The following is a 14,257-nucleotide window of genomic DNA, read 5'->3' on the forward strand; positions in this document are numbered from 1 at the left end:
TCTATCGGTTGGACTTTTTCAGTGACCACTGTGTGACGTTAGCATTACAATCGTTAGCATTACAATCATAGCACAGCTCTTTTAGAGGCCTGCTAGTTAGCGTAGCAATCCCACCACTTCATCATACTAATTTCACACTGGTTAGGAGACGCTGGGGTTTTGATTGTAGCCATTTCCGGGAGGATTGTGTTTATTTTCTATGTATATTTCATGTGATCATGTTCTGCATGACTTATTGATTTAAATGGCCACAGCCAGAAAAGTACCTAATGGAAGTAAAGCTGCGTTATCTCACTCAAGACACGGACTTGAGCAGATGAGGAGACAAGTCGTTGCCCCACAAGCAGATGATCGCTGAGCAACACGCTTTTCCTGCAATCATTGTTGAATGATGAAATATGACGCAATACTCAGTAAGATACATGTCATTTGCAAGTGTTTGAGTCCTACTGAAAAGTCCCCTTTCGGAGATAGCAGCTATAGGTCACTCTCTAAGCCCCTGTGTTGACAGCTTGAGGTCAAATCAGATCAGAAATGTGAGCAGTTGGTGGAAGCTTATCTAAAGCACATTACAATACCAGGAGTGAACACAGCGACTCGAGTGAGATTCAAACCCCCATGCTGGTTGTATTAGTGCCCTGGTACACACACACAGCTTTATTAAAGATCAAACGCTAACTCCTTATTATGTAAGACGCCACAATAAGTTATCCTTCTGTGAGTTCATCAGTCCCTTGCACCAATTATCTCTGACCAATTACAAGTATGATTAACAGTCCCTATGGGCATCGACCTCTTTTAATAAGTCTCTCCATCTTTTAGGGTCAATAACATAAGAAACATAGGGACCACATCTGTCCTTCTGACATTAATATTGTCCAAATATGCATGTAATATAAGGTTTAATATCTTATATTGCAATTACTTCAGTTCAGTGAAGAAAAGTTACTTTTTGATTACTTAGATTGTGCACAATGTATTTACAGAATGCCATTTGAATGGTAGGGTTTACTAATCCAATCTAAAACTAATCATACTTAAAAACCCTCGTCTTCACTTTCACTCTGAATTATAAGCCCATTCTTTAATAACCCAACAGATGAGCACACATTTAGCTGTTTATTATCTGTAAATCTATCTTTCCATAACTAATAAATGCAACAGACAGCAGAGAGCTCCGATAAGGGTACTCTTAGCTCAACTGACATGGGAGGGAAGCTTTAATAAAACACAGAAATGAATGTCACACCAGGTGTAAACTGCCCTTGTTAATGACTTTGTTTCTTTGACCATCAATCTCGTTTGAAAGTTCAGCAACAGCAAACACACGCTATGTGTACCGCAGACTATGCATTAGCCATGAATCTACACCCTTAATCCATGGGGGAAATAAGTGTGGTGCTAACCAGTTGCGGTATATCTGCTGTGAACATGTCAGTTTGCCCTATCTGACAGAAGTCACCTCGTGGGAAATAATTTTCTCGTCAGGAACCAACATGTGCTCCTCAAGTCCTTCACTGAGGACAAGGACAGACGGGCAAAATGGATCAATAGAGCAATCTGAGACAGGGAGAGAGGGGAGATGGAGGTCAAAACAGGGGAGAGAAGAAAACTAATGATCAGGGGAGTGTTGTGTGAACACAGGGGGAAAGTCCTTACTTTTCATGCTCTCTAAATTATACCCATGTCTCCTGCCAACTCTTCAGGCACCTCATTATGAAACCCAGTTGGGAGGAAGCCGGTCTATTCTTATCCTTCTGCACATTGACATGGCACGTCACGCTATGGTTTCCTCGGTGTACAGTCAAAATAAACGGATTCCCAGGGGTACTCGACAGGGTACATGGAAAGTAATTTGAAAGATGGAAGTTACGATTTTGGTTTTCGAAATGTATCCTCATATTAAAAGCTGCTGCTAACACCAGAGCCCACAGCAGAGGTTACAGTTGAGAGTAATGGAATAGATGGTTGAAATAGATAGAAACAGTTGGATCGCTATGTTGGGAACATGCTAAAGAGACAACTAAAAGGAATGGACAACTGGTGAAAAGGATAGTTAAAATGATTTGATCAATGGTTGAATAGTTACCTAAAAGCAATTAGTTGAAATAGATATCTAATGTAAAGTTTAAAATAGATCAAAATAAAAGGTAAATGAAAAAGCTTTAGTAGATTTACGCAGGCCTGAAAAACAACAGAAGAAACTTCTGCAATATTTAATACCACCAGCTTTACATAACAGGCTCTTCATTGCATTTGGCAGTCGCAACTGAGTAAAGAGTAAAAAAAAGAGAGACAGAAGTAACTTGCAGACTAAAACAAAACCAAAGTAAACCAACCAGATCTAAACAAACACCATCCAACCAGTTTACAATCTCACATGGCAAACAAAACACCATTATATTTACCGCACCTCCAGTGACTGCGTCACCATCATCCCCGATGACCACAGTCTTCATCGGCTTGTGGTGGAAACGCTGCCATCTTGCATCCAAACGTAGAAGAAAGATTCCTTATTGAATTGGTAAAGTCACACTGATTAGGCCTGGGCCTCGCTTAAAGTAAAACGGTTGAAATAGCGAGTTAACTGGTTAATAGTTATGAATATACGGCTGACAAAGCCAGCGACAATTATCAGATACATGGTTCTTCTTTTGACATTTCAAGCTGTAACTCAATAGTGCAAATTTACTCACAAAACATTGGCCATTCACGTATAAGAAAGAACAACATTTTCTATTTAGACTCATCAATAGTGTTATGACATCCACCTCAACATCCCTTCTCATTTTGAATATGATGATGGGGCCCTTAAGGTAATCTGACAGAGCAGTGGGTTGGCCAACATCAGGCAATAATAGGGTTGGGGACCGTTCTCCAATCTTATTAGATTTGAAAACTCCTCTTTCCATTTTTCCTATCTCAGAGCCTCCCTCTCTGGCTGCTGGGCCCGGTGGGAGGTGTGATAATGGCCTGCAGCCAGGAGGCGAGCCGCACACTAACTCTCAGTCCTGCCTCTTCCTAATGTATGAGGGCAACTGCAGAGTCATAAAGTCTTCTCCGTGTGTATGCGGGCCATCTATCTTCATTATGCTACCTCACACCAGTGAGGGGAGTGCACAGATAGAAAGAAAAAAGAACCTGCGATCATTGTAATTCACTCCCAATACATTTCATCTGTGTGTGCGTGACCATTTTCTTGGAATCGTAGATAGCAACTGCATGAAGTTTCCCTTCGTGCATCGGTAGACTCAGTGCTCAGATGGGCAGCAGATGCTTTTTGTTGCATGGCAACGATGTTTCCTCTTTCTTAACACAGTCTAGAAAACGACATATAATGTGTTTCATTTTCTGGTAGACAACAGAAATACTTAATAAACATCGGTGGCATTGATTTCCATGAAAGATTTATGCGCATTTGTATCTATACATGCGTATTTAAGTGTACACGCCACTCTGGCCATCACCTCCAGCTGCACTACTCTGTTGTCTTTAATGTCTTTTTTATTGTTATCTCCTTTATCGAATTTTGGTATGTATATATATACAATGAGAGTGTTACGTGAAAACAGAGAACGTGTAGACACACATGGCCGATGAAGCTGATTCTGATTCTGATCTTGGCCCCGCCTCTGCTGTCTCATCCACATTCCCGGGTGCTGTGAGGATCAGTGTGACAGAGTAAACCTGATATAGGTTCCTGTAGGTTCAGGCATGAATTATTCACTGTGTTCAGGGGTGGTGTGCTCCTGCAAAATGGCCGACACACACCGGAACAGACCGCCGGGTTGCCCTTGATGTCTCTCTCCAGGTTGATACAAATAGTTTTGGTGCTGAACCATCTCTTTCCATTGCTCTAAGTCCTCAAGCTGACTCCCTGTAAGCAGCAAGTGGACTCAATTTAGTGACTGCACAGCGCCATCTGTTGATCGCTGCATCAATACAAGGGTGGTGTATGGCTCAAACATGAAATAACAGGCTTTTAAAAAGTTGTATTTCATGTTTGAGCCATGCCACGGCTGCTCTTCACCGCCATACGTGTCCTTTCGGTGTATCGACGCAAATTAATTTACTGCAATTCATTTGTGGATGAAAACTACTTCTACACATGGGTGGAGTAATCCTGCTCTGTGAATATGACAGGTTTGTAACGCTTGAGCTCAGTTTGTGTTGATTATGTTGATAAAAGACATTTTCTTTTCTCTTACAATCAATCCCTTGACACCGAAAGAAATACAAGTCCTCCAGATAATCCCTTCAAACAGGTCATCTTAAAAGCTTACTGCGGAATCCATTTTTAAACCAAGTCTGCTCTGAAAAATGAAAACTATTGTTAAAAATGTATTAACAACATCACAAACTAAATTATAAGGCAGGAGGGGAGGGGGGGATGTAAAGAATAGGATCAGTCAAGAAAGGTAGAGAAATTCTGACTTTCAGTCTGTGAATCACCAAAACACTGAATGCTTCACTTCCCACAATGCAATGAGACCCCACCAGAATGTCACTGACGCTTTCTGTTCTAAATGTGCTGCGGAGATTACGAGCCGAGGCTGAAATAACCCCGATGACATCATGGACATAAATCATTGGGGTGAACCTTTAACTTTCTATATTCCGGCAAGATATTAGCCGTCTAATGAGGTCACAAATGACACAGAAGTGTGACACTCGCTGTTTCTCCATACGACGTTTAGTTGTGGAATTGCAGGTTTGAAATGTATCGGACAGTTGCCCTTTTCGACAAGTCCCACTAACTTGAGTGTCTTGTGGCTACTCGCTCTGATGTGTGAAAATGGATACACATGACCTTAGTTTAGTTATTCCTCAAATCCATCTGGAGAAGCTACAACACGGATTAAGAAAAAAACAGAGTGAGTTTGATAAAAAAAATAAAGATAAATCAGTGCTGAAGGGGAAAGTGATGCCCTTTGACTGAAACTGCTGCGAAAACAAAAAGGTCTGATCCTCAAAATGAATCAGTAGAAGTCATTTCACAAATCTGAGGGATCACAACATAATTAACGGGGCGCAATTAAACTAAAAAAAAAATGTTTTTGTGAAATGCTGGATTGTTTTGGAGCAAAAAGGGAGAACCATACACTTTTGATTTGATCATATATATATATATACACACACACATACATACATATATATATATATTATATATATATATATATATATATATATATATTACCTATATATATATATATATATATATATATATATATTTTTTTTTGGGGGGGTAAAACCACTGCAGTAAAATTGATTTAAAAAACAACCTGATTTCTTATTTTGTGCCTTTTTGTAACAGGGCTCTCTCTCCAACTGATTCAAGGCAGCATTTTCTTCAAGTGACAGGGTAGAAGGGCAATTATTCTCCAGTCTGGCGCCCAACTCCTACATTGAACATTTGGAAGTGATTCTTACGCTACAGTTTAACCTTGGCTTCATAAACGTAACAATCTAAGCAGGGAGGCATTACTCACACAGTATAAACGCCTCATTAAACCTGTGACAATTGGGGCTCAAGCCAAAAAAAACTGGGAGCCACTGACTTATGTTATGTCAAAATGAGGTACTTCACCAAAGTTAATTTGATATTAATCACAGGCCAGTTTTTAGTATAATTCCTCGTGACAAATGAAACAGTTAATTATGAGACTTAGATTTGAGGATGGTCCATTTCCAGTCTTACCTACTGGAACTCTATTTTTCTGGAAAATGACAGGTGTCAACGGAAAGAACGTGGGTTATAGAGAGAGGGACATATGGCAGCAGGAGGACAGGAGGGAAGACGAGAGGAAGAGGAAGAGGGATGGATGTCTGGCTCGACCAACATGAATCAAAGTCAGATGTGTGCAAACATGACTAAGGACTTTATTAACCAAATCATTTTCCCCATAATATCCACAAATAAAAGTGATCTCTTTATATATATTCACATTGTATAATTTCATAGTGTGACAAAAATTCTCTTTTTTTTTGGATATCCAGCCATTCCTATTAATTGTCATTTGATCAGTCGCCATGCAGTCGTCAGAAAGGTTGAAAAACATTACGGTTGGTCAGCATTGGCGGTCGTGTCCGGCGTCGCTCCTCTTCTCCTCTATTGGCTCCTTGTAGTGCTAAAAACCCCCTCAGTTACCCAATCACAGATTTCATCACACTGCGACAATAAAATAAAAATAAATTAAGAAAGCAATGTTCTCCTGCAGAGTGCTGCAGAGTCCTCCTCCTCCTCCCTTTCCCTTCTTCTTCTTGTTTTTTTTAATCTTTTTTTTTTTTTTTTTACATTTTCTGTTTTTATATAATAATAATAGTAATAATAATAATGACTATAATTGTCCTTAATATAAATTCAATAGTATTTTTTTTCTCTTTCTCAAATTTTAAATAAATCATTTTGGCAATCCTCATATGTTTTCACTTTAGAATAAAAGAATACTCAAGTAGAAAATAAAAACTGTGAGAGAAAATTCATCAGAAGAGGAGCGAAGGTGTGAGAGAATGAAACGTGTGAAAGCAACAGAGAAGAGCGAGAGAGGAAAGAAAGAAAAGAGTGAAAGAAAGAAAGACAGACTCAAAGAAAAGCATCCACTTCAGACGCATGTCAGAAACGTCTCTATATACAACAATTTCTGTTGTGGTAAACTGTCCATCTTGGCCTGTCGTCTGTCTCTTGTCCTCCCCCCTGCAGTGCGTCTGCAGCGGTCCGGTGTGAGTCCCAGTGTTATACCAGAGTGTAGGACTTGGCATAGGGGTTGTTGCTCTGTTTCAGGTGTCCTCTGGAGTCCAGCAGGGATTCCTGGGAAGTGCTGAGCTTGGCAGCCTGTGCTTGAGCTAGGTCTCCCGAGGAGGGGGCCTCTGCCCGGACCTCACCCCGGGCCTCTCCCCTCTCCCGGACATCCCTGTGGGGTAAGGTGGAGGCAGTTCCTGGCTGCCACTGCTGCACCTCCCTGGGCGACGGCACTTCCATGGGGGTGGGCTCCATGGGAGGAGGCCTCTTCAGGGTGCGGCTCCTCTGTGGTTCCAAGCAGGTCTGGCCCATGGCTCCTCCTCCTCCTCCTCCTCCTCCTCCTCCACCTCCTCCTGCTCCTCTTGTCTCCCCTGTAGTACCAGCACCAGCTCCACTCGCTCCTCCTCCTCCTCCACTGCTGCTGCTGCCACTGCTGCTGCTGACCCCTCCACCTCGAGCTGCCAGTGGCACGCCACGATTCAACAGGAAGTCCATACGGAGGTAAGGCGGCAGGTGAACCAGCTCTCCTCCTGGGAGAAGGACACAAACAGGTGGCGATTGAGGTTCAGTTCAATTACAGTTAGTCTCTACGCACAGTGATATTCTGTCGTGTGGTCGGACACTAATGAAAATACTTAACGACAGCGTAGATTGATTCCTTTGGCCACTTGGGGACAACAATGATGTCACCTTATTAAGCCAGAATGAACGGCTATGATTGGTCCCTACAGATCGTTTTAATGGGGAACATTTTGGCAAACGGTTGCTTATTTACACATCCAGCAGACATGTAGGACTGCCTCCTTTTAGCTCCTTTTTTGGATCCATCAACTCCTGAGGGAAATATGGGCCTCTTTAGCTGCTAAATACACAACCATGTTCACCAGCTATTCACTAACTGTATCTGTCTGCTGTTAGGTGCTGTGCTTACAGTGTTGAAAAAAAAAATCTAATTAGCTGAACACACTGATGAGAGTAGTGGCAGACAAAGCAGAAAGTTAAGCGGGTCTTAAAACCAAAACCATAAGCTGAAAGTGTCTTTCTGATAGAACTTATTATTATCACGGTTTGTCAAGACAAGCGACACATGTTAAATGTACAGGTCATCAATTGTTCATACTGTATAAAAACATTGATTAGCGCAGCTTTAATCTATTTATGTGAAATATTAAATTACAAAACAAAAATCATGTGTTGATTTTCTTTTTCCCCTCTCATGGCATTTGGAGTTTTGAAAACTCATACAACACAAATTTGTTCCATTTGTGTAAAACAATGAGGACTTCATATTATCGAACAGTATATTTTTAAATGACAAAGGCCTCACCTGCCCCTCCACTGTTGCTGTTTGCCAAATTAGAGAGTCTTGCCCCGTAGACTCTCTGGACCCCCGCTGTGTACAGTGTGTGCTCCTCACCAGGTCTGAGTTTCTCCACAGACTCCATTTGTATTACTCCTTCATCTCCGTTTAAATTAACTGCATAGCCAGTTGAAAATCCATATTTAACTCACAGTCACACTGTTACATTTGCTCACCTCGGGCCCTTCTGCGATTATGATTCACATAACTATTATTTTAATGTAATACCGATGTTCCACCAAGTGTGAATCTATTTGATTTAATAGTTGCTATCAGGAAAAATGTGGAGAACATAATGTAATACAGAGCTGAACATAACAATGTTACAAGTTATCTTTGCTATTATTGTCAGGGACTGGATATGCAATTATTAAGTTATATTTTCTTAATGTGAAGAAGCTGAATGATGGATCGTGTGTATGTATTATTTATACTTTTTTTTTTCATTTAGTTGAATAAAACACCTTCTGCTGCAAGTTTAGTTGCTTTGTAGGAGAGGAAGAACTGGAGTCTCATTAGGAATGAGAATAACTTGTAAAACGCCTGTAGCACGATAAAGCAGGTCAGATGTCATAACCTAACTGAGTGATAAAGCCCGATTATAAGCGGTCTCTTCAATCTTTAAGTAATTGTTTGAAGCGTTAGATAAAAGGTCGAGATATAGAGACTACTCAAATTTGGTTCGGTGAGTTCACGATACTGCTATTGTATCCCTTTTGCTGATTGGATTACATATTTAACAGAACAAATTAGTGCCTCCCAAATGGGTGTTGGGTTGCCAGATCTGAGCTGAGGATCTGTTTGTATTGTTTCACGGCGGTGGAAACGTTCATCTTCGTGTTCGTCTGTCAGAGGACCAGAGATCAACAAGCGCTTACAGGCGTACCAGTCATCGCTAAAATCACTTTTCAACACGTGCTCTCTCTCGCCCACACGTGCCGACAGGCTCACACGGACGCAGCCCACGCGAGTATATGCCGTATGTACGCGCACGCATGTCTGCAGATCCCCTCCAACAAGTGACCTTGGAGAAGGGCTTTCTGGGTTCATGGGGAGAATGAATAATTTACTGTGTTTTATAATAAGCCCTATTAGTGCCAGCGAAGATGATGAATGGCTCGAATTGTTAATTGAATTAAATATAGATTGAAGTGGTTCTTGCTGGAGCTCATTAGAAATGTAGTTTTAAAATTCATCAGCCAGTAAATTGCAGATTGTACAGTAATGGGACAATATGTGGCGCCTAACAGCAATTCTCACCAAGCCGTTAATCTGCCTCACTGCCTGTTGCATCTTCAGATAAATCCGGACGGTTGTGACAAGTGATGTTTTAATATTCCCCGACCCGTATTTCTATCTTGTTTGTGTGTGCGTCATTCAGATAAACACAACAACATATATTTACAGGCCTATCACAAGAAGAGTGCTGCCTGTAGCCCTGTAATTACCAGCACAGCTGTAAAAGTTTATGAGCAAAGTGCAGAGAGGAACAAGCTGTTATGGGACACAGACCCCATGGATTTACTCTGATGAGACTCTGAAGAGGAAGAGCACCAATAAATAAACTGTTACTCTCATAATAACAAGTTTGTCAGGTGGTCACGTGGAGACGGGATGAGAGAAAGCCGAATGAGAAGCTGCTTTTGACCGTGCCGAGTGGAGGTGGGGTCGGTCCAGGTCAGATGTAACAGAGACGAGGTTGAAGCTGGGTCATTCACCAGCTGTCAATCAAACTGCTCCACACTGGGTCTGAGTTACAATAGATTAATACTGTATTACACTCTACTTAGAATTGACAAGTTTGGAGAGAACATTGACTTCTACGATAGATTATGGAGTTAAAAAGTGATTAAATTATATAAACGAGGTAAGAAAAAACAAAGAAAGTAATGGTCTAACTCATACTTTTGCTTTTGGTCTGGGCCTGAAGCTGCATTTAATATTTCTACATGACCGTTGGATCAAATAGGTAATGTTTTCTTATCTAAAATCAATGCCCGCTGTTTTGAGGTGTTCAATAGTCACTAATCGGCACAACATTACTGGTTATTTAGTCTTACCATGGCAAGATTCATTGAGAAGAAATAAACTCTCAACCTTTTCATACGCAGGATCAAATTATCACTGGAAAGATGAACAATTAGTCAGAACAACTTTTTTTTTTTACAAAGGCTTAATCTCTCTTAAGCCCTTGAGAACCTGTGATTATAATATTACGAGTAAATCCAGCGGGCCCTTCCAGTATCTCGGTACTTATGAATTGTCAGAGTTGCTGCAGGCCTCTCGGAAAACCACAATCCTATCGTTTTACAGTTCATTGACCGTACAGTCAGCTGAAATACATAACATTTGACACAGCTAAAAAAGCTGAAAACGCTAATAGTGTCATGAAAATATATACTCCACATTTATATCTGACTCACTCGCGACATTACAAATATGCCTTCAACTTTCCTGCTGAAAGCGAACTTTCTATGTGAGTGCATTTAATGGGTTTCGTGCAATGTCAAAACAGTCGAGGAAACTAGAGGCAACGCAGCTTGATTCTTTTGCCTATAACGTTTCCCCAAAGTAACTGACACCAGAGTACCAGAGCACTCTGCGATGCCACACCAGCCTAAGTGTCTGGTGTTACACTGAACTCCACTGTGGCGCTTAAGTGGTGTTTTGTACCGAGTGACAATAGCGTCAGATACGGTTGACAGATGGCCTTTAGTTGCCCTCTCGCTTCCCAGTGAACTTGCGATACGAGTCTGATGTCCCGTGCGCAAACTTTCACAACATAATGAGGCCTGAAACTTAAGCAGCAGATCTGATGGCCTCGACCCTTGTGTATTGTGTACACACACACACACACACACACACACACACACACACACACACACACACACACACCTATATTTCTGCTCCTTGGACGAGACACCGCCAACAACGCTAATTATCGGGGACCCCAGACACACAATGACATGACAGCAGACGCGATGATGAATGAGCTGTGTACATGTGTCCGTCTCTCTGAATGTCTGTGCTTCTGTGTGTGTGGTCTGCAGCTCTTTAGGCGCGTTGGTTCTGCCAGAACTTAAAGTAATTGATCTGCAGGGCTACCCGGAGGAGCAGAGGGTCACGTCAGGTGAGACTAGAAGTGGAGAACAGCACTGCGGTTTTTCCTCAAGCTGCAGATGTAATAAAATACTTTGGAGACAGAGCCTTCATGTACTTTAAAAGTAACAACATTTACTGGCAAAAAAAAGTTCTCTGTTTTCTTACAATAAAAAGGAATCCCCGGGGTGCTTTTGGAAGAACTGAATCTCATAATTCTTGCTCATGATGTGTGACGCGCTTGCTAACTGTGATAAGGCTCTAAACGTTGGAGAACAAGGAGCTACACCCACAGAAGGCCTAGAAAAAAGCTGTAACACTTCCACTGGGATCCTTGTGTAATGTGTAATGCTTTAATGTGACTACACCGTATGCAACAGCAGTCTGAAGACTAATGAGATGCACAGCGGGATTGAAAACAGATTCAATTAAAATAAAAGCTGTCCATGGCGGCGGCCATCAACAGTGTCTACTAAACTGTTTCTTACAACCTGAGCTTGAAACAAAGAGACTGTGTGACACGAGAGAAAATAAACGGAAAGTCTCATAAATGGCTCATAAATTATTGAAAGAAAAACACTTTCCGAGTGCCCCCTGTGTTAATTTTTCAGTAATGTTAAAACTCAAAAGGATGCACTTGAGGACTAATGTATTGATTTCTATCTCGAACCTCCAACTCCTGATCGAACAACACAAGTGAGAGAGCTGTGAGTGAAGGCAAATAGACCTTTGACCGACTGATTTGCTGTAGAAAGTAAACATGAACTTATTTTCTACGTAGTGTTGGAATGAAAAGGGGCTCAATGATTGTCGAAGAAACACACGGTCGAATGAGTCGTGCGGTAAACTCCACTCCCTCACCAGGTCTGTGTGCCTTGGGCACGGCCATGGTCATGACCCGGCTGACATCCTGAGGTTTGGGCGGTGAAGCGGTAAAGCGGCAGATGCCCGACTCAGACGGCGTGCTGGAGGTCATGCTGTCAGTATAGTCGTTGGTCCCTGCTGTCATCTGTTCGGATGAGGTGTCGGAGATGAAGCACTCGGTGATGGTGAACTTGGCGTGGCGGAGCTGCTCTTCCATCTTGGCGTGCTCGTAGGCTCTGGCCAACTCCTCGTAGGTGGAGGACGCGCTCTCGGTTGATACCATGCTGCTCCGTGCACGATCTGAGGAAACGGACGAGCACGTCATGATGCACAAGTGGAATTAGCACGTTAAGATTCAGCTGAAAGGTAACTTTATTCCTATGGTGTTTCAATATGTAATTATATATATATATAATATATATCCAGGAAAGTTGTGGCGGACACCCTGCTCTACTCTACCTGTATCCTGTGAGGGGCTGACACTGTAGCTGTCGCTCTCCTTGTCCACAGATCCGGTGGCGCGAGGCGTAGGGAGTCTCCAGTCAGTGGTGAGGGTGTGTGAGGAGCTGGTGGGGTGCGGCCGGTTCAGGGTCCACTGGCTGGCGTAGCGGCTCCGTGCCGCGACAGGACCAGCTTTGGCAGTGCGTCTGGCAGTGGGATCTGGCGAGGAGAAAACAGGATGAATTGTGGGTGAACAGAGCTAATAACAGCTACTATATATCGCTCTAAGTCCTATGACACAACATTAACTCGCGTTTTTTACTATTTGAAATGACTCTGTTTGTATGGGATCTAGATCAGAATTGAAGTCTGAGAACTTTTATTATATGAATAAATAGATTTTTAGTGCTTGAATTAAACAGTAAATCATTACTACATTCATAAGCATGAGTCAATGAGTCAATGTGCACCCGGGATTGGATAGTTTAAATTGCTTTCCTTCAAAATCGTTCTTCAAAATCTCATCATGAGAATTAAGTTAGTCTCTGGGAGAGTGTTTTATTTTGAAATAGGAATAAAATATGCCTGTCTTCATTGCACAGAATAAAAAGGACATCTTTAGGAGTGGCATCAAACAAACAAACAAACACAATTTGTCTTCCAGTAGCTGGGGGCCTAATCTAGGAATCTGCCCACCTTAAGTTGAAAGACAAAGTTAACTCTATTTTGGATCATATGCAAACAGCTGTTATGATGTGGCTCATCAGTAACCAGAAATGATTCATAGCTTGAACAAGAAGGTAAATATATGTTTTTTTCTGCTGTGCTGTGGTACAAATCTACAGTTCACTCCTTCAGTGAACAAAGAACATTACCATCCCACAGCTCCCTGGAATGACATTATCATCCATCTTAAGCTCTCACTGTCTCCATATAGACATATAAATAGTATCACATTCAGCCCGACCCAGACTGGCTACTGCTCTGTGCACCGCTGGGCCAAAATCAGAGTGAGACCCTTTAGAAAATCAGACCCTTTAGAAAAGGCCTGGCTTGGATCTGTGCAGAGAAGAATGGTGCTGGTAATTGTAGTAGGTCAGACAGTAATCCTATCAGCGAGAGAATGAAAGGATGAAGTGATGGAGGTGTTTGGCCAACAGCAGGAAGAGAAAAAAAGGAGATGAGTCAGCAAACTGGGTTCACGCCCCACTGACCAGCCTAAACGAACCAATCATACGATCATGCTAACGTTTAACTGCATGTGTGTATGATATTATTATTTGCCCTTTATGTCCCTGTGTATGTGTTTATATCATACTTTTCCACGTGTGTGTGTGTGTGTGTGTGTAATACAGATGTGGACATACTGTTGGTGATGGCAGATATAAACTCAAATAGCATGCTGTGAAATATAGCAGATTGTTGAACTGATATTTTGTGCTTCTGTTGGAAACTTTACTGTAAAATTAGACACAAACCATTAAATTAGCCCAAAATATCCTGCATGTCTCTGTGTACTAAAACTATTACAGAAGTGCATATTAGAAATAGTATGTCTATTGGCCTATTTCTAAACCGACTGCACAAAATAATTTCAGTGCACCATTAATCTAAGTGTGTGCGTGTTTGTGTGAGTGTGCATGTGCGCACTCAGGACCCGACTGGCCAGTTGGAGGTCGGCAATCAGGTGAGGACATGTCAAGAAGAGGCGGGGAGATCGCTACTCTTCATCTGTTCTGCTTCAGCGGAGCTCA

The 14,257-nt window shown here is 41.9% G+C and overlaps 1 protein-coding gene across 2 annotated transcripts in view; it reads right to left on the reverse strand.

Annotated features, from left to right (window-relative positions):
* Positions 1–5,858: 5,858 nt before the first annotated feature.
* The window catches only part of dscamb (Down syndrome cell adhesion molecule b), a 109,124-nt gene continuing 100,725 nt past the window's right edge, over positions 5,859–14,257 (reverse strand). For both annotated transcript variants that reach the window (XM_068584497.1, XM_068584496.1), the window contains exons 31-33: positions 12,522–12,722; positions 12,060–12,362; positions 5,859–7,269 (exon numbers count right to left, since the gene is read on the reverse strand). In XM_068584497.1, coding sequence (XP_068440598.1) covers positions 6,734–7,269; positions 12,060–12,362; positions 12,522–12,722 — 1,040 coding nt within the window. In that variant the 3' untranslated portion in view covers positions 5,859–6,733. The remainder of the gene's footprint in view (positions 7,270–12,059; positions 12,363–12,521; positions 12,723–14,257) is intronic.

Source organism: Clinocottus analis, unplaced genomic scaffold (assembly GCF_023055335.1).
Source record: "Clinocottus analis isolate CAN_PGR_092001 unplaced genomic scaffold, fCliAna1.0.p SCAF_2, whole genome shotgun sequence".
Taxonomy (NCBI): Eukaryota; Metazoa; Chordata; class Actinopteri; order Perciformes; family Cottidae; genus Clinocottus; species Clinocottus analis.